Here is a 22,097-nt window from a genome sequence, read left to right as displayed (position 1 = left end):
CATATATGCAGTTTCTTTCCTGATTACGAAAGAGATGTGCACAGTTAATCAAGAATTTAGCGCGGTGTTGCACGAAACTTTTCAATTATTTCCCTCGCACGGTCGTGATCTGTTTCCACCGTCGGGTCACGTATGCGCCGGTAAATTATTTTGCCCGGTAGGAAGATTATTGACATTGTTTTTTTACATTATCAGGAATGAAATTATCAGTCGCGGGTGAGAAGAAGTGTCTCCCCGATGGTTGAAGTGGGAGCGACCGTTGTAGGGAAAGGGAAAGCGAAATGAACGGGCACATGAGCGCGAGTTTCGCGATACAAATTTATGTGAGAGAGCGAGGCGCGATATCTGTTGTTCGATACGCGCCCTCATTAAAAACGGGGTGGTTATCTACTCTCTCACGCGGTGAATTGCTGCGCAATTAATCCCGAGGTGGTGCGCAAGTAAATCGCGGCCGGTCCTTTTTTTTTCCACCCGCGCGCTGTAATTTACCACGTAAAGAGATACTGCGGAAGGAGATACGTAAAATGAAGAGGGGGGAGGGTAAGAGGGGACCGTTTTTGCTAAGAAATTAAATTGCGCTCGCACTTCGCGCCGAATCGTGGTTCACAAAATCTCTCTCTCTCTCTCTCTTTCTCCCTTTTGCTTTTTTTTTCTTGCGAATGTGGCCGGTAAATGCAATAAACTGGCCGATGGGGAGAGAAGTCACGTATTTATTTGTATACCGCATGACGAATGCGGCTAATCTGACTGCGGAGCTCGACCGGGCGTTTTTCGCAGGTGAAATTCTCGGGAAATCACTTTATCGTACTGCGTTTTTCCGATAAACGGTACCGTAGAAAGGTCACGACCTATCTTTCAATTATACAGTTGAGCGCGCGCGCGCACGCGCATCGGGAACAGAAACGGAATTTCAATGGCAATTCTAATCGCTGATGCACAGCGGCGATCTCGATTTTCCCGTGTAATTTAGTAATAAACAGCGTTGCAGATAGACGCTTTCGGAATTACATACGTCAGTTTTGGACACTGACATTTCCAGTTAAATATAAGTCCGTGAAGGAGATTGGCGTTCGATTTCGCGCGTGCAATTTCCATAATTTCGTTTTCTCCGTTTCACGGGGAGGGGGGGGGGCGACTAATATCGTTTGTGATATTAAATTTACGATTACGCGCGCTCGCGTGCGCTCAATTAACTGTCTTGGCGCGCGGAGACGGAAATGAGAATCGTGTATTTCGCCCGTGCAACAAGATTGAACAAGTTGGCCCAAGTAGGGAAGTACACGCGCGATGACATTCGCGATTCGAAACTGATATACACGTGTAATTTCGAGTCTCTTTGAGAGAAGAGGGTAGGGGCAGGGTTGAATTCGAGACGCGGATTTGTCAATTGCATATGTGATGTGCGTATACTTAGGGAAGAGTTGCCGAATACGTACCGCTCAAATTATTTTATATTTCTTATTTGGTACTGATTTGTACGCAGATAAAACGTTGGAGATTGAAGCTTGATATTTAAGGCATCTATTACTACAAAATGTTCACTAATAATGAATTAATTTAATATCAGTTTTTTACTTAAATTGTTGTACGTTGTCTTTGAAAATTTCAAATTTATGAATTAAAATATTTAAAAATAGCAAAAATAAAAATAATTGCAACAAAATTAATAAAGATTAAAAAAGGATATTGAATAATTAATAAATAATAGTAATGAAAAAGTAAGGATGTCGAAATTAAACTGGCTTGAATTAATTTTTGCAATTAACACATTTTTATTCATATTGACTATTAAGTTTTTTATTATCAGTCTTTGTATCATTTATTATAATAAAATTCGTGATGATGTGATCCAGAAAACTAGATTTTATGAAAGTATCAATTTAATTTTTATAATAATTTCGAATATGTCATAAATACGAAACATTTTATAATAAACCTACTTTTATAAAAAATACAAAAATGCAATATAAAATTGTCCAACTTTATCATCAATTTTAAATAAAAGGTTAACATTACGCAGCTGTATTTGATTTTTAATCGTTGTTGATACGCAAACAAAACAAAATAAAACAATTAAATTTTTATTTTTATTACTCAGTTATTGCTCATTTTACGTTTTTATTAACAACGTTGCTTATGTTAAATAAAAATATTGATAAAGTATTTGCAACTAGGTACACACATTCAGTAAGCTTTCCCTAAAAAGTTACTCGATCCCGTTCCGACTTCGTGATTTGTAGAAATCGTTATAAGTTTTACAGTAATGATCCCGCACACCGGATACAAAGAGCCGTGCTATTTGCGCGACGGGAAGCGATCGATGGTTTGCGAACGACTTTCGCAACGGTGGATTTATCTCGCAGGGCGTAACAATCGTGGCACCGCTCGATGCGAAAGCGCGGCGTTATCAATTAAACGCAATCGGCCGTATGGTAATTCATTCGTTTTCGCGAGTATAAATCCGTCTCCTCGCCCGGCGAGGAAGGGAGGGGACGGGTGCGGATTAGTCGCGCCCGGTGATAACCCGTTTGGCCAGGTAATGGAATTCTTCCCGGGCTGCCACGGGTTTCTGACGTCCTCGAATGTCTCCTCGGAGAGAGGAGCGTGCGGCTTTTAATTTTTAATTAACCACGCCGCCTCTCTAGAACGTGCGCGCAACGCGCATAACTCCGCCGCGCGTTACCGGGGGCTAATTGAACGATCCTCCGGGCGCCCTCGTAAGCGCGACCGGAAAGTTTCGACGGAAATTTATTAGCGCATTCCACTTCGGAGCTAAGTTACGCTCTTATTACGCGCGCAGGCTCCTTCATAATATGCTTATACCGATCGGATGTATAATCTCTAAGCTCGCGGCGGCGCCCGGCCCGCTTCATCCCGACGACGCGCGCGCGACGAACCTCTCCCTTCCGTCTCGTCGCCGACGTGTACTTGTCTACGGATATGGATTTATGACGGGCGGATTAATAGCGTCGTTTTTTCACTCCTTATAACAAGCCGGACGGCTTAACGAGACCGACGTTGATGAATGAACGCGCGACTTGATTCGGGTCGGTTCAAACCGCGGATGTACTACTGATTATCAGACGGCGGATTTGTTTGACGCTGATGCGTCCGTTCTCCCCCGTGATTTAACTGACATACGTTGCATTGCATTTTTGAGGGGATTTTAAGAGTTTTTATTTTATAATATATGTACACGAAATATTAATTATTATATGTATATATTAATCTTTTTTTTTTTTTTGAGAAAGAAAAAATTTTTTTAATCTAAAAAATTAAAAGAAACATTTTATCAGAAAATTTTTCATTTTATAAAAATATATTAGAGCGTTATGTATAAAAATTATGTATCAATACTCTTTTTTTATCTTTTGTGTTGAGATGTATATCACGAGACTTTTATAAGACACAATTGTACAAGATATTATTAATTAAATAAAATTAACGAAGTAGAAAATTTATTTAAATGAGTGCTCAAAGATAAATACGTTTGTTCAAAGTACAAAGTACTAAATTGGCAAACCAAATTAAACGCGTATAACAATAAAGAAAAAGGAGGAACGTTAACTGGTTAAAAGCTTCGACTTGCTTCAGGGTTGGACGAGCAACTCGACAATCGACAGACTATACAAGAGGAACACGGACCCTCCGGCTGTTGTGGACGTGAATAAATTCTGCGATGACAGGGCGACGCCAGGTAAATAGCAGAGGTTGCTGCTGCTTGTCGCTGCTACCGGAACTTGAATCTCGTCTCCGTGTCGGTCTTTTGCCTCAATAGGTATCGCTTCGGAAACACAACCGGTGCAGGATCCGAGGAATCTCTACAAAGAGGAGGTTCAGGTGTACGAGCTTACGGGCGGTGTCGAATTGGTACCTTTGTTAACCAGCAGGCGCCATCAGTCGCATCCGCAGACCAGGCGCTATCTCGCCACGGACGCCACTCGTCCGGGATACACGATAGAATCGTAAGTGCGGGTTGCATATTGGCTTGTTTGCCTGCAAAATGATCGATTCGTCGCTCAATGGATGCAAAACAGTCCGTCCTTCCGTGTCTCTAAACATGCGAAGCAGAGCTCCAGACCTTAATATTTTTCATTCTGCTTTACACAGTCGTTTTCAATAGAATTCGTTGGATCAATTGAACGTTGGGTCGATCTTCTTGTACTTTTATATTAATGCACTCGAGAGTATCGTGTTACATAACACGCTGTCGAATCGCATCCGTCGTGTCACGTTGCAAACTATAATACAAATGTTGAAGGTGACAGATGTTGAGGTGATAGGGACAATCAATAAACAGTACGTTCGGTATAAATACTGGCTGTAATCACGTATATTTACTCATTACCGTAATTGATATTAAATGCCCTTATTGTTGGCCTGCAATTTGCTTGATGGAAATTTTATTGATCACATATTCAGTCGAAAGTGCATGTGACATTTCAAAATTTCTTGATAGAAAATTATGTTAGAATATTAGAACTGCAATTAAATATATTTAAATCAAATATCATTTTAAATATATAATATATCGGTATATATTAAGCAGCCTAAATGATCAATGATACACTAAAGAAAGAGTTTAGTAATAATAATGAAGCTTTGGCGACATAATTTCAATTAAATGTTTAGTTAATAGATGTAACTAAATATTTACTGATATTTAGTTACATTATATTAATATCTAGTAATCATGTTGTAATTATATTAATATCTAGTAATATAATAATAATCAAATGATTACTAAATACAACTATATATTTAATGATGTTAACTAATTATTTAATTGCAATTATTTTATTAAAGTTTAGTAACTTATACGCTTAATTATTATTACCAAATTATATTGTACAATGTTTGTATAGACAGTTTAAAACAAATTTAATATAAAATCCCGACGACTTATAATATTGTAAAATAATATTGGACGGCTTTTTTTCCATTTCACATTTTTCAAAACCTTATGTAGAACATTCTCTTTAGTACTTCCTTCGTTTTTCATTCTTTCTTCTTTTTTAATCCTCGACGTGTTTCCTTTTTTTAATTTTAACAATCTGACGTGCAAGTCTCCAAGGGCGCCTTGGTATAAAACGTAACATGAAAAACGAGACGAGTAGAACGACGCGGGCGTGACATCGCACGTTCGCATTTTGTCGCGTAATAAATGTCAATTCTCGGTCGTATAATGTCGTCCGTGCATTTGCAATTAATTTTTCATCCGGCGCCTCATAAGTATGACAAACACGACAAGACACGACGGTAATCGGAGAATTGGTTAGTGGCGATACGACACTCGGGGGATGTAACTACATTACAGGTAATCAACCAATTGACCCGGATGCACTCGACCTCGACCATTTCACCTGTTCCTGCTCAATCTCACCCACATTTTCCTCCCTTCTGCGCTAACGTTGTTCCAAATATTCATCAGCATAATTTCTCCGTCGTGTGCCATCGTAAGAGAATATTTTTCTACGAAATTTACTTCTTGGAAGGAGAGTCGACTCTCTCTCTAGGAAATGCTCGATCGGAAGGATTTTACGTAAGCTTTCTCCTGCATAAATATATATCATTATATAGCGACCTTTCAGGCAAATATATTCTTGTTTTAAAATTTCTCTAGGAAAATCCAAAACCTGAACTTTTTATTCTCTTTCTCTCTCTCTCCTCTCTTTCTCTCTCTCTCTCTCTCTCTCTTTCTGGCCTTGTGGAATTACTGAAAAATCTGAATCTGCGATACATAATACATTATCTTTGAATGCCTGACGGTCTTGTATTTTCGAATAGAATAGAAAGAATAGAATTATCCGAAACACACGTATTTATATAACAAGAAAGATACAGAGAGAGAGAACATTTCTATGTTATTTTAGCTGAAAACTAAATATACATATATCGTGCAACTGGAGAATGAATCCAATGCAAGTTGCGAATAGAACTTTGTATACGCACTATAGTGCAACTGTAATATAATATTTTTAATTGGGATATACGATATATCGAGGTGAGAAAGAGAAGTACAGCTGCTAATACGATTGCCCTACAGACATTTTTAACGTCCAAGGTTCTCTATTCAGTTGATTGAGTAATTAATATAACTCTTCCTCTCTCTCTCTGGCATTGCGTCCGATAGGATAATGCTGATTTATCGTTCGATAAATCTGCATGTAAACGGTTGTAGCGCCCGCGCGCCGTCGACGCGTGCAGAAGCAGCACCGACCTGACATGTAACGAGACACTTTGATAACGTTTAATGGAATAGCGTATGAGAGAAAGTTGCGTTACCGGAGGTGCGCGCGCGTCGTTGTTTGTAACGCACACACACACACACACATACACAGTTGGCCGACATTCAAACGCTGCGGCGCTCGTAGTAATTAATCACCCTCGATTATCTGTCACCGTGCGGTGATAACCCGGAGAAAAAACGCGGCGGCGTAACCCAGGGGGGCGTTATTCGCTTGGAAAAAAAAAGGGGCGCGCTTTGTATCGCGCTTTTATTTTATTTATCCTCTCTCCTTTTTTTTCCCGCGACGGTGAAATCGCGAAGGTACATACCTCGGTACCGCGCGCGCAAGTATTTAATTTGACGACACACGAGAGGATCGATATTGCGTTCGATTGGTTCCGCGCGCGTGCCCTTCGTTTCCCCCGAGCGTGCTATGCGAGGTATCCGCGCGAGTTATGAGCGCGAAGTCGTTAAAGACTATTCAAAGCGTCGTGAAAATATCGACTGCAGCCGTTCAAACGGAAAGCTTTTTTTCGTGCCAGTTGATTCAATTTGGAGCCAAGTAGAAACGAATCAAAGATAGATTACCTGTGATATTTACGGTTCGCGACAGTGCAGACGTGGACTATCACTTAGGGCTATTTGAGTGGTATTTTTGGATTATCCATGTAAAATATACGAGTCTAGCACAGAAGTAGACGAACTCTTTTTAAAAAAAGATGAATAAATTACACAAACTGACTAGTAAAAATATAAAAAACAATAGTTTGTGTACGGTATTTCTGATATTAATATTTAAGAATCTTTCTTTTCTTCCAAACATAGTAATGTAATCATTAAAGTTTTTGGCAATACTTAATAAATGTTTAGGAAAGTAAAATTATTTTTTATTACATTAACCGAGTATTTAATTGGCGTTAATTCACTCAACATGCATTTGGTAACGATTAGCAACATCTTGTTTTTTTTTTAGTAACTGTACACTGGAAAACAATCCTTGTCAAATGCATTTAGTAATGATATTGTTTGGAATATTTGATCGCGCTGTAAACAAATATAATAATAATAGCAAACAAAATTTTGGTAATAATTATAAATATTTTGTTATAATTATCTCGTGTTGGTGGTTTGCTATTATCTATCGATAACAATCTGTGTGTTTATTATTTTAAAATGATTCTGCCGAACTCGCTGAACATCGCGTACCCTTTCCCCGTTCGCTACAATGGTACTTCATATCCCCGTTCAACCAAATCGAATATTTCATTTTCAATCAAATCCGTCGCACTTCTCTCTCTCTTGCACGCGGGGATCCACTTCCGTCGGTCTCATTCGTATTCCATCTGTCGTTTTGGGTGCGACGATATTAAATAGTGCGCTCAAGGAAACCAACGTAGCTCGACCCCTAGATAGCGCTACTCCCCTCGAACCGTTATTTCCTGTAATCCACGCCTCTCGCGCACGTGCCCCCGTCATTTCCGCGGGGGCGCCTAGCGCCCATCAAAGAAAGGATATGAAAGCTGAGTGTGACGGGTGTTTCTCTCCCTTTCTTTTATAGGCTTCGCGCGCTCGGCGTCGGCAATCGGGAATACATCGCGGATCTCGCCGAGCAAATACGACGTAAGCGGGACAGGGCGATGGTAAGTGCCGTCATTGTGATCGATGACGATTGCGGCGATGTCGAACGGTAATTCGAAGCGGGATTATAATTGTATCGATATCTCGGCAATCTCGTTGCGCCGCCTTGTTATATTGAATCATAATTGATTGCGCGTACTCTGCGCGTACTCCGATGCCGCCGCGGATGGTGAGGCGGTCTATAAGGAGACTGGCTAAGTTTAGAGGCAGATCAAACTAAATTTAAATCTATTTGAAATTTCTCTGCTTTTAATATCCGATCACTTTTGTCTTATCAATAATTCTAATATTTTATATCATTCGATAGGTATATATAAAAATGCGGCAAAGATTGATTTAGATTAATATGGAATAATTAGATTAACATAATTATCGCAGAAGGATCAAAGCTAAAACAAAGGAAGTGCTTTCATGAAAATAACGTTTCTGAAGTTCTATAAATATTTTCTATTAATTCTTTATGCATAATATTTAAAATTGCTTATTTTATACCTAAATTTTTATACCTAAATTGTAATCCCAAATTAAAATCTATTTTTTTATTTCCTATTTTTTGTAAAGCGAGACGCTTGGTTTGGTTGCATTTCGCAACTATTCAACTAGGTTTGCATAAAGTATCATCTTTTCTTTCAGCCTGATCTCTCTAAGGTTACAAATCATTGGATCTCGTTTCAGGAGGAACGGCGGTTCGAACAGGAGAGTTGTCGCAGGCACTACGATACTTGGAAAAGGTTATGGGGTAGACCGGGCCACGGTGCCCCCATAGATCACGCGCAGCGGAACAATCTCTACAACATCCTCCATCGACCGGCTATCTATTGAATTTTCTCGTAAAGCGTTTCGCCTTCGAGCGAGCGCAAAAGCGGGGGAGGTGACTCTCCGTCTCTCTGCAAAATGCCGCCTTTTATTATACGAAACGAATAAGGAGTGGAGGCTATTAGATACCGGCGACGCAACGTCGAGAGATAGGGAGTATCGTTTCCACAGGGGATGGCGTAGCCGGGCGTAATACATAAACAGCCCTATACGGTTCTTCTTCGGAGGATGATCGTGCGCGAGATGCGCATAATATCATTCCTCGAATGCAGATTAATATCCAGCATGCGGACCGCTTATTTTCGAAGTCACGTAATTCAAGTTCTATAACGTACGGAATGTAATTACATAAAATTAGCCGTGATCTGATTTGTCGATCCTGACAAAAATTTTAATCAAGAGTATATTTATACGTCATATCCTTCAAAATACGTCGTTCACCTAGTTAACGAGTAGAATATATTAGAAGGAAAGAGGAAAAGAGTAATTGTAATTTCTTCATAATTGGAAGTATTTTTCGATGCTAGTATATAACTACGTTGCGTAATTAAAATGCGCGGAGAGGAAAGGCAGTGAAAAATTGTACGAGAGTGGGAGGAGAAAAAAATATGTTAGCGTTGGCGTCTTTTGTTTCTTACCGACTTGACGCGAGAAAAGCAAGGAGTATATCGGATAACCTATTAAATTTCATGAAAGCCTTGCAAGAGAGTGAAGGGCAGCTTGATAAACCAGGACTATGAGTGCCGCCGCGATTGACCAGACCTCAAAGGAGCAATCTCGTGAGAATCTAGTTGCTGTATGCGGATCGATAGGTTTTAAATTTCATGAACACCAAGGAACGCGGTCATTTGAATATATGTATGTGTAGGTGCATATGTGTGATAACGCGCGCGGCGCCCGTGAAAGAAAACGTTTCTCATCATCAGTCACCGTGTCGTTGAAATCTGGTTACATTGTTACTTTGCTTTTCTTATCTTTATCTAAAGGAAATTCATGTAATTTGAATCCCTTGACATTGTAGAACCCTTGTATAAAAAGACAGCTTGGAAGTTTGGAAATTTTAGAGCTAAGTAAAATATACCAGAATGTTTTTTTAAAACGCTACATTAGTTATTTACTGAAAATTTAGACGTGGGAATTTAACGGCTAATAAAAGCCTTTACTTTTCAGCCGTCGTATAATTTAAGCTGGTATCAAAGTTACATTAATCTATAAAACATCAGTATTTAACAGAGAAGATTTTGTTACGAATAAGTGAAGCGGGGACGTGTCATTCTTTTGGCTTGGATTTTGAACCAGCAGAATATCAGAAATAATTTTATTCTAATCCTTGATAACTTTTGACTTTTTAATATTCTTGGTAATTAGTTGTCGCAATTAATGCTCATGGCGCATTTTAAGGCAGCGTAATTACGAATAAACACGCTGTAATGTTTGTGGTGAGATGCATTTTTAATGACGGCAGCTAAATGACGTAAAAACGCGTATAAAATGGTTTGCAGCAATCGTTTGTACGATAAAACTGTTTGTAAAAAATCCGTGTTTTATAATTTTAAATATTAAAAAAAAGTTAACATATGTTACGGATTAACGATGTTTATTAATTTGTTCGATCGTTATTTAATTACTTTGATGCTATTAAGTAAGCTATTGTGAAGATAAATTATATTTTGTTAATTACACTGTTTAAAAATTCAACGTACATGTATAAGTGCAGATGCAAAGTGACGCAAAGTATTGATTTTAGTAAGCTCTCCTTGCTTGTATATTTACACCTCAAAATAAGTGATAATTTAAATACACACAACTAAGAATTGAGAACGTCTCGAGAAATTATGCATTCGGGTTAGAGATCTTTTTTTAGCTCAAGCGTCGTAAGTGCATTATAATTATTATCTTGCCATGAAGATGCGGTTTACATCTTTAAAGATGAGGTCGATTGTCGAAAATATCTTCGTGAGAATCAACGACAAAAACGATCCCAGCGGCGCATCAGGTTCATTTAAAATTCGTCAGACAGTAAATTTGATTTGGATTATCTGCAAAAGCGATTAATCCTCTTTCCGCCGAACGAAATCTGCGATTTTCAACTTAAGACGCGAGAATAGAACGCCGCGAGCGGTGAGGGAGATTTTCGCGCGCGAATCATAAATTATCGATCCGTGCGATACTTGCTCGCTCTTATCTAAGCGATTTGCGTAATACGTTAATTAGACATTAAGTGCTCGGCAACCGGGTACGAACCCGGAAGAGTAACGGCAACGCCTTTAATGGATGTAGGTTATTTAATTTGCGCGGGACGCGGTGAAGGGGGAAGGAAGAGGAGGGAAAGAGAGAGAGAGAGAGAGAGAGAGAGAAGGGGGATGATATTTGGCGGTACGGCTCGACGCGGTTTGTACACGGAAAGGCGCACCTTCATCCAGCTTCCGTCTGGAGAGCGCAGTTTCATCCCTCCATCCCGTCCTCCCCCGTCACCTTCGTTCTCTCCTCGCCACCTGTACACGCTCCATGCACGGAGCGGAGGGGGAAACGACCCACGAAGTCTCCCACCTTCCACCTTGTGCATCTCCCGAGTGCTCGCATCCCTATCCGCTATTCTCCTCCCCTCTTTTGTCCCTCCCCACCCCTCCCGCCCCCTCCATGCTCCGTCATCCAGTCCCTCTCGCTAGCTACCCACCGCCAGCAACCACCCGCGCTTTTGCTATTGTCTCACTATTGTGCCGCTGTTACCGCGGTGTGTCGGTTCGTTTGTATAAGGGTGATTCATTTTCTGGGAAATATCAGTTCCTGCGCCGCATGAATTTCGACTCACGCGAGCGCGTAAAACCGCTCTCTGAGCGGGGGAGGGTTTTCCCTATTTACATCCCTCCCTTTCTCTCTCTCGTTTTGTCGTCAAGCGCGAATTAAGCCTTCCGTGGACCTTTCTCCAGACAAACACATAAATGCATGTATATTCTCCTCTTGGAGACGGTATTTCACTTGGGTGCTTTATGTCCCCGGCGAGCATATTCCCCCGGGAGTAATTTTGTAAATTAAAATTGCGTCTTTTGGTACTTCGTTATCGTCTCACGAGCTCGTAAACTTTCGCGGCTTCCCTGGAAAGTCGGTCGTCGTCCTCTTCCGCGCGGTAATTACAGAAATTACAGAAGTCTAATGCATTAATTCCGATGGACAAATCGGCGAGGCGTGGTTACCATTCGACGCGAAGCAAAAATACGCGCGAGCGAGTACTTCCCCCCCCCCTCCGTCCCTTTTGCGTTTAGCGCGTAAGTATAAATAACCGTCGTCGGCGCTCATAAACCGGTGCCCCTCTAAATTGCGGAACCCCAACGGCGCTCGGCTGCTGCTGCCGCAGCTCGGTAGCGATAAAACGGTCCGCCTCTCCCATTTCCATTTTCTCTGCCCTGTCCCTGTGTGTTTGTTTGCGTCTCGTTTGCACGCGCTCGCGCTCGGCTGGCGGGGGTTGCATTGTTACGAAATTAGGTCGTCCGCTTACGCTGCAATGAGATACGCGGACGACTCGTCCCGGTCGTCGCGCACCACGAAAATTGGTCGCGTTTCGTCTTTCCCGCCGCGGACAACGTCCCCCATCCCCCGCTGGACGAGTCACAAAGAAGCGCCGAGAACGGTAATCCCCTGCCCGGGAGAATGAAGCTATCAGCTCTCCCCTTCTCCCTCGCGGCACGTAATTGACAAATGGCAGCGACTACAACGATTTAAGAATATTTCAAGCAAATGTATCCCTCGCGCGTAAGTCTCGACGGTTAAATACGGCGACTCGGGATATCTCTCAGTGAGTCAGTACACCGAGAAAAAAAACTTGTTAATTTGACTCAAGCTTTTCAACTTGATTAAATTCCTTCAATTCAAGTGTTTATGCGTTTCAATGAAATATATAAATATTTAAAATTGGAGTTCAAATATTTTACATATTTAAGTTAAATGGATGAATATTTGAACTGAAGAGGTTTAATCAAGTTGGACAATTTAGTCAAATTACATTTTTTTTTATCAGTGTACGTAAAAAAATTGAATCTTAGAGATGGTTTTGAAGGCAAGCAAAAATAAAGATCGCATGAACGTGCTCATATTTCTTTTTTGAAAAACAATACTATCTGTACAATTGCTATTTGTAGTTTAATTGTTCGATCAGTAGTAGCGATTGGCACACAATACTGCAATTGTTACAATAGAGTAGATTGTGATCGATCGGATAATATTCATAAAATATTCACCGCCGCTACAGAGAATGTGTCACACATGCGGGCTTTGTTTCGCAATGTTAAAGCTCCGCTGCGCATCATCACTATTAGACGTTATTTACCGTCGAAAAATAAAATTAAATAAATTTTTTTCATGAGCTCGTTAGAATTCAATTTTTCTCAAAGAGAATCGGCCTTAATTTAATCGTTTAATTTTGTAATAGCATCTACAAAATATGTGCGTGTTCATAATTTATAATCCGTCTATGCAGAGTTAATAATTATGATAAATCGTAATGATAATACTAATGTGTATTTGATTGTACGGAAAAAGAACAGAGAATCTCTCTTCCATAAAAAAAGACTCTTTGATGTAATGAGATTTGTGTACACAGCTGCTCTCTGAACAATCGTACGAATGAGAACGGGGAAAAATGTCGTTCAATGTAGAGGGATGATTAACGAGCCAACTCTAATAGGCACTTTAGCTGTACTTAATTAGAAATCGCGCAATTTATTCCGCAAACGTGCGGGATATGAGGCAGCTTCCTCGCCACCGTGCCACCCTTTCATGCGATCTACACGTATACGCGTCCTGTACTTTCGCATGCTAATTCCTCCCGATAGCTTTATTTACTATCTTAACTTTCACGTCAGCTTCGTAAAAGGATCATCCCGCGTTTTCTCGCATCTAAGAATAAGTATCACATTACGTTACAATGAGTAAAAAAAAAACAATTAGACTTGTTTATAAAAATTTTTGGCAGTTCTCGCTTTTTTATTCTAACGAGGACAATGATTTTCGGTGAAACGGCAAGAATATGAGAACTTTTCTCGCACATATCGGTCCGGAAGCTGGACTCGGAGCACTCCGTCTGATAGATCTCGTCTTAAACAAAATAAATAGGATCATTTTTCACGATTCCTGCGATCACGGTAAAAGCTCGTAGACTAAGATTAATTCAATGAAGCGGCGCGAATGCGTTAGGAAACTATACCACGATGAATCCATTGTGTACATTTTACTTATGTCGAACACGCCCATCGCCGCGATTCAACGGGTAATTTCTGTAAAAGCTGCTGCAGTGACTTTACTCGATAAAGTGGCCCCCCAGCAGCCGACGTTGTTTCCGTGCTTTAAACTACAAACCGCCAGAATGAATCGCGAATATATCGCGCGAAGCATCACGATTTTATTCAATAAAGCAAAACTAGGATACCGCGACGGTTTATCTCAATGAGGTCAAAGAGTTTCATGAAGTGTGAATTTCCATTAAACGTATTTTCTGTACCGTCTATGAATATGGCATGTGTCTATAAATATCGTTTTTCAACAAATTGTGCGACACGTAATGTACGTTCTAAAAAAAAAAAAATTTAATAACCAAGAACTTGATATATTTGGGAGTAAGATATTAAGAGTCGTCGGTTCAATGATGTGTCTTACTACTGAACGGTTCAATATTATATTTTTATTGCCTACACTGTGAGAATGGTACTAAACTAATTGTTACTACATGCACGTACGGTAAAATTTATAAATTTAACTTAATTAATATAATATAAGCACGTAAAATATTCATCGTAATTAGGTGTATTTTCTCTATAATTACTCACTGTAATTAAAGGTTTATACAATTTCAATTCCATTGGTTTCAACGGGTTTTGTTTCAAGTATCTCATTTAGAGTTTTTACATTTTTAACATTTGCATGTTAGGATTTCTGTTTTTAATTTTCCTGGGGGAAGAGGAGGGATCTTCCAGTGCATTAGATAATAACGTACCAGCGTGCTCGTCACAAAATTCGCGGCAGAAATTCACAGAAGGATAATATATTTCTGTTATGTCACAATATAGACATCCCAGTGAGCTAACGTTATTTGTCGTCATTTCAACGTCAAAATGACATCTTTGACGACATTTTAACGATAAGGTAATCTAGCTTGTTTCCTGAGAGATTTATTTAATTGTGACCTCGCATGTATATTTAAATAACTTTAAGAATTTATAGAACAGTAATTGGCACTTGAACAGCGAATAACACTCACTGTACAATAATACCGTAATAAATTATACAAGATGCAAGATTGAGGCATTGCATATTATTAATGCACTGATAATGTATCCTCGAGTTACTCCATATTGTGTTTACTTCGTGTGTATGTGTGTGTGTGTGTGTGTGTGAGGAGTGAAAATAAATTGACTGCCGTACGTGGCCATCCATTTCTTCGTCGAAGTCTCTCAAGATCGGTTCGCCTAGCTGAGAAACTTTGCTGAGCGCGGTCGATAATTTATTTCGCAACTTGGCCGTTCGTGACCTGTTTTCGACGTGTTTGTAGCTTGGGAACACCATCTTATTGTTTGTGATATACACTCATACATACACGCGCATCTATTAATTATATGTCAGTATTTTGTCACTTTTTACAAATTTGTTACAATGCGTACATACATTTGCACTATTAAAGTTCATTTTCCTTTGAACACTTTTGCCAAAGGAAATTCTCAGTATAAGAGTTTCTGTAACTAGATCTCACTTCGAACACTTTTGCTGAAGAAAATTCGATTACAAATTTTTCACTAGCTAAATTAACTTCCAAGACATTTTTTATCTTTTTTGTAAGATGATATTTTGCTTAACATCTTAATTCTTTAAAAATTGTAATAACTTATCTGTTTTCTTCTATACTTATCAGTAATATGTCAAACATTTTTAGAAAATTGCAATATGGAACAAATATAGCAAGTTATTCCAACACTGAGAAAAAAATTGTTAATTTTATTTAAGTTCTTAACTTGATTATTTAATTTAATTATTTAATTAATTAAATTCTTTCAGTTCATGTACTTACGTATTTATGCCAAACGCATAAATACTTGAACCAAGTAAATTTTATCAAGTTGAAAAGTTTAATCAAATTAACAATTTTCCTTTCTCAGTGTATACGTACGCATATCGCATATTGCAATTCGCTTATGTTAATGAAACAAATATTACAATGTAACCGCATACTGCAAATATAATGTGAGTATCGACGCGTATAATAATATGTCATAACAGATATTACATTATTATGGAGATACGAGTTCGATATTGATATATAAACAGGCTGCGGCTGCATTACACTGTAAAACAAACGTTATGCATATGTATCATGGAATGCGCTAGTAACAGTTAATAATATCATCGATAATAATTGCTTTTTGCACCAGAGTTTTGCGCAACACACGTCGCGATAGTGAAATCCCCTGTCTTAGAGAAAAAGTAACGCCAAGTGTCGTTGTTAGACACCGTTAAGTGGCATTAAATGTTAACGCGCAGTTCCAGACTGCAAACAGCTTATGTATAACGCTATAATCGTAACGAGATATATCGCGTTAAAATATACGACCGACCGAATCCTTGGATGGGGCACGGCAGCGGCGGGGAATAAATCTCGTTTCAACTCCAAGTTGGGAAGCAGATACGAGCGTTGCAGGTCGTGCGCGAACAATCGGTCGGGAGAGAGGAGCACGGGCGAGAGATGCCAGCTGATAGCACGATGCATCGGACGTGGGAGCGTTCTCGCCGGCACGAGAAATAATATTTGTTCCTCGTTTCGTCGAGATGCACGCGAGGGCAATACACGCGCGCGTTTCTCAAAAGCGGGACTGTTTCGCAAACGAAATCTGAATTTCAGAGTTGAGCAAGCGGCGGGAGGGGGGGGATATGTTTATTTAACATTACGCTCGGCAAAACTATTTCAGAGAATTTTGAATTGTAATATTACGGTAAACTAAGTAAGAAAGAAAAAGAGGGAAAGGAGAGAGAGAGAAAAAGAATCCACATATGTGACAGTTCCATGTTTAAGTAAATTCTTAATGTTTTTGTAATGTTCTTTTTTTAAATATAGCGTATGTGGAATCTGAAATGTTCGTTTATTTACTTTATACTACGATAGTAGACTCTATTTTCTGCGAGTTAAATTTAAGAAAAACCTACAAAGTGAAACGTCTCTTAATGCTATGTTTTCTAACAGAAATAGAAAATCTTTGATAAACAAATAAAAAATCAAACTAAGTATGTATTTAGCTGACGGTATATTATTATTATTACAGAAGTTCGAGTCAAATATATCGATTATATACGTTTATTTATACCAGTTTTATCCACGTATCATTTTATAGAGGATATACAGAATAAGCAGACGATAAAAAACAATAATTTTTCCCAAAAAGAAACGAGTTTCAAATGCTATTCTGTCCCACTTGAAGCAATTCGTTGGACGTGTGCTTCGCGCATACTGGTAATTTAATGAATTTCTGCAATGTAAAAAGGCTTAATAATAAATGCGAAATCTCGCGTTTGTGTGTGATAATATATATTTCCGTGCCGCAGTTTGAATCTCAGGAAAAATACCGGTTATTAGCGGATCCGACGGGGGCGATCCTGACTTTTCGAGGGGCGCTGACGATCTGACCGGTTAAATGATTAAATATTCGGCAATTAGCCGCATGTGCTGCGAGAACGGAATATTTTTTCCCTGTATCGTGATCGCGCTCGGCGCTTTCCCCTGTAATCAACGGCCGGGCGCGGTCTCTCCCATTCCCCCCTCCCCCTCTCCCTATTTTCATCTCTCCCTCTCCCCCGCCCTTCCACCCCTTCTCCCAACCAGTCTGCTCGAAATACCGCTTTTAATCGGTCTCTCGTATATCGCGGCACTTTAACGCTACATCTGCTAATTACGTCGGTAATGGCGTTTCTGGGATTCGGCGCAAATTTGCTCGGTCGTCCGTGCGATTTTGGAAAATCGTCGCGTGAATACTTGATAAGCCATACTCCGCTCACATTATCGCCGCACGTGCACATATATACGCGCGCGCACGTACGCACGTGCGTGGATACGCAATATAACGTTGATCCGGGCGATTCAGGTATCGTTGAATATTTTCAGCAGTCTCCGAGGGAATAACGTCGAGAGAGAGAGAGAGAGAGAGGGAAAGAGAGAGAGAGAGAGGGGTGGAGAGGAGAGATTAGTTCTTCCCCAAGGGTACAGTGCAAAAATGAACGGGGCGCTATTATTTTGTGTATTAACGTTCGGACGCGATCGTCCGACCGTTCATAGCTGTCGAGGAAAACTTGAAAATTACGCGCGGAGTTATATCACGCGTATGCTTCGTATGCGCCGTAGTATCCGAATCGATTATCGAATATATTACGATCACGGGCTCGTTATTTCGCAATTTGCTTCGGCCGATAATTAATTATCTGCACGAGGGATGCTGCAATCGTTATCATTAGCGATTTCATTGCATCACCCTTGGCGCGATCGCGGACTTTCTCTTCGTTTATCGCGCCGCGTGCCTGTCGCAATTGCGTTCGAGAATTTTTAATCTCTTTTGTCCTCCTTTTTTTACGGGAGCTCTTAACGAGGACGCTGACAGAATTATGCAATGAAATGAATTTCCGCGCCCCTTTACGCACGGAACATGCCGTACGGCGGAGAGACGCGGCACGCGGACTTGGCAAGTCTAGCCGAAACTTTTTTCATATATATCTCGAAAATTATTTTCAAGTATCACTGACTGATGAGCGTTATCCTCTTTACCCGCTCGCGTCCGCTCGCGTTACGCGTGTGCGATAATATTAACTTGGTTTCAGTCTCTTTTTTTTTCGACATTTCGTGTAAATTTCTCTCGTAGAATATTTTTTATTAAACGGACAATATATTTCGCAGTATTTCAACAAATTGCTTGTGATATATTACATTTAAAAAAAATTTTGCAACTGTAGCAAAAATTGTACGTGTGTAAAAATTAACTAGAGATAAATAAATGATTAGCAAATACCGTGATATGTGTATGTATTCCACTTAATCAATCTGACTGTAGCGAAATTTACAAATTATCTACATGACCATCAAAATTCTAGCAGATACAAAATTAGTGATACATTTTGACATCGAAAAATATATCTAACTCAGCGAAACATTTCTTTCGTGTTACACGGCACTCAACGTAGATAATATTTTATGTGACATAAGATTTCTGCATTATTAGTATACATAAATGACACTGTTTAGAAAAAGTATTAAATAATAAAGTTTGGAAATAAATTTAACTTTGACACACATATTTGATGAAAATATTATTTTAGTTTGAAATTACATCGTCTTTATTTGTTCATTAATTGGAACAGTGATCCTATTACATAATTTAGAACAGTCTGTATGTTTCCATCTTTATTCTTGAATTACTTTGTTATCTGCTTTTTCATCTTCATTCTTAAATAATTTAACAATCTTCATAACGCGCGCTTTCTCACGTGAGACAGCTAAATGTATCCTTTTATCGGAGCAGTCTCTCCAATCAAATTGTTCTCCTTTCGAATTATCCGATCAAAGTTTCCATCCCTTCCCTCCCTCGCACGTAATCCATAGAGTCCCCCCGATTCCCGTTGCCGAAAGGAGGGAAAACAAATTATTCACAGTTTGTTATACCGACGGTTGCGGATGTGGGAGCGTCGCGTTTCCTCGATAATCTCGGCCGTAATAATCTCGGGGCGTCCGGGGCGTCCCCGGGCGTTAGGCTGGAATCGCGGCGGCGCTTCGAAATGCATGGAAATAGGAAATCTCACGATCCGCTCGCAATAAGGTCTGCACGTGATCGTTGCACCTCCCGTTGATCGCGCCTGCCCCCCCCCCCCAGCCTCCGTAGAATTGGCCGGAAACCAAGCGGGGGTGGGCGTTCTTATCGTATTTCGCTCGGCGTTTTTCTCCCGCCTTATTTACGTTCTCTGTCCTTTTTTTTCCCCCCGTTTTTTTTCTGTCTCTCACCTTCTCTCATCTCCGCACTTATCCCTGCGTTGTCGTCGGCATCGACGACGACGACGGCGATGGCGGCGGCGGCGGCGATGGCGTACCCGTTGTGCGCAGACGACGCTGAATTATTTACAAACTTTAAAGCGCGGAGGTAAAACCGGGCCGACTACCACGTTACGTTGTTCCGGAGCCAATGTAGATGATTCCGCTCCATTTTCAGTAAATGTTCATAGTTCGTAGTTTCATAGCTCGCGACATCCCCGAGGGCGAGTTTACATCGCGCCGCGCCATCGTGCACGATCGCGTTATGAAAGATGGACAGAAATGTGCAAGATTTATAATAGAATACTTTTCTTGAGCACTTATATATAATACATATGCTGAGGAAAAAATAATAATCTTGCAACTTTAACAAAAATTATATGTACGTGTTTAAAAATTAGCTGAGATAGATAAATTATTAGCAAATACTGTGATACGTATATCTCGGACGAAAATAATGCGTTTATGAAATGTGTGCTTAAATGTCGCGTGGATGTTTCAATTGAGTTTTAAAGTATTTTTTTTTTAATTGTTTACGAGGTAGAAACACGGAACTGTCCATCAGATGTTCATAATTATATTTGAAAGTATTATAAATATTAGTAAAATGTTACTATTGTGTATATATGTCAGCAGAAGATTAATTGTTTGTAACGTGTTTCTAAACAGCGTAAACATTAATAAACCTCTTCATAAACAATATATAACCATCGATTAAACGCTTTACAAACAGAAATAAATGTAATTTTACGGAAAAAAATTTTCGTCAGGGATGTATTGCACTTAATTAATCTACGCGACAGAAGCAGAATTTACAAATTCTATACGTGACAGCCAAAGTTCCAGCAGATACAAAAATTACATTTTGATTGTGACATCAAGAAATTTGTTTATATCAGCAAAAACTTTTTTCGAGTGTACAATATGTACACCAAAAAAAATCACAGAATTATTTGCGCGCTAAGAACATTCTAGCTAAAGTCTAAGAATATAACTGCAGGTCCAAAAATAATTCTTTTGGATCGTCCAAATAATTATGCAAACAAGAATCAGGTGAGCACCGCCTCTCAGACATTCAGCGCGTCGCGAGGTATTTCAAATTATCTCGTTTCCGGGAATCAGAAAGCGGATTATCGCGGGGCGTCAAAGAGAACCGTCATCGTCGCTATTCGCGCGCGAGCCAAGACACAATTCCCGGCAATGTGTCGCAATTCCACCGTAATTTTCCTTCTATCACCGACGCGCGCTTAGGCGGCTGCATTATGAAGCGCTCATACGATCCTTCGCGTAACTCACTCTGGCGCGTCATTAATACCCGGGTGTTCACCACCACCACCGCCACCACCATCATCATCGCGGCATCATAATGGCAGATCGATCCCATTTAGATCCCGTACCGGCCGGCGAAACCATCACGGTCCAGGGGCACCGCGGGATTTTTGTCCGTGTGCGCTAAGCCGCTCGGAAGATGAGCTCTCTCGCCTATTCAGCGCCTTCGTCTTCTTCCGTTCGCGATTCTTTCGCGAACAATGGGCGCGTATGCCGAATTTCCCCGGGGGGAAATCCGTCGGACCCGGGGTACGTATTACTCCGCGTGATTTTCTCCCGCGAAAGCGATAGAGATCCGATTCGACGGCGCGGTCGCGGAGATTATGCTGAATATTAATACGAGGGTTATGGATGCCCGTCGGAAAATGGAGTTCGAAGGAGACCGAAATGGATTGACATATTTCTCGTTGACATTGACGTATTTCTCGCCTCTCCGCTCGTCACTTTCGATGTATTAGCGCGCATTATTGTGACGCGCGGGCGCGGGCGCGGGCGACGTGTTATTTAAATAACTTTAATTTCCGATGTCCCGAATATTTTATGCATTCAGAAACGCGGACGCGGATTCCGGGCCGACACGCCCACGTCGCGTTCGTTTGACGAATTCGCGGAGTTAATCGAAGTGATTCTCTCCTCGCTAAATAAAAATATACATATATGAAAACGTTGCCGTGTATAAACACGTAAAATAAACAAGTTTTTAACCGGTCCCCTAGGACACTTGGAGAGGATAATCCCTCTGAGGAATCTTCTTGGAAGCATGCCACATTTTTTCGGTCCCCCGGAATATTCTGTATTCCTCGAGCATCGCGTGTTTCTTGCGGAAGGGCTTTGAGCAGCGTTCTCTCGCCTCCTCCTCGCCGTCGTGCGCGCGAGAGGAAATCAACGCCGAACGCTCTCACCCAGCTTTCTCCTCACGGACCGGCAAATCTTATTTTCCTAAAAGTCAAAGACGCAGGCAACAGCAGCCGCGCGGCAACGCTTCAGATGGCATCAGGGCCCTTTGATCTTTAGGATCTTTGACTGCCGGCTGTTTCCGAT

At 40.4% G+C, this 22,097-nt stretch overlaps 1 protein-coding gene across 3 annotated transcripts in view; it reads left to right on the top strand.

The window, feature by feature from the left end:
• The window catches only part of LOC105839431, a 37,308-nt gene extending 22,338 nt beyond the window's left edge, over positions 1–14,970 (top strand). For all 3 annotated transcript variants that reach the window (XM_036292151.1, XM_036292148.1, XM_036292155.1), the window contains 4 exons: positions 3,595–3,697; positions 3,779–3,965; positions 7,788–7,869; positions 8,543–14,970. In XM_036292151.1, coding sequence (XP_036148044.1) covers positions 3,595–3,697; positions 3,779–3,965; positions 7,788–7,869; positions 8,543–8,689 — 519 coding nt within the window. In that variant the 3' untranslated portion in view covers positions 8,690–14,970. The remainder of the gene's footprint in view (positions 1–3,594; positions 3,698–3,778; positions 3,966–7,787; positions 7,870–8,542) is intronic.
• Positions 14,971–22,097: the final 7,127 nt, after the last annotated feature.

The sequence above is a fragment of the Monomorium pharaonis genome, chromosome 1 (assembly GCF_013373865.1).
Source record: "Monomorium pharaonis isolate MP-MQ-018 chromosome 1, ASM1337386v2, whole genome shotgun sequence".
Lineage (NCBI taxonomy): Eukaryota > Metazoa > Arthropoda > Insecta > Hymenoptera > Formicidae > Monomorium > Monomorium pharaonis.
This window is presented reverse-complemented; position numbering and strand designations above follow the sequence as displayed.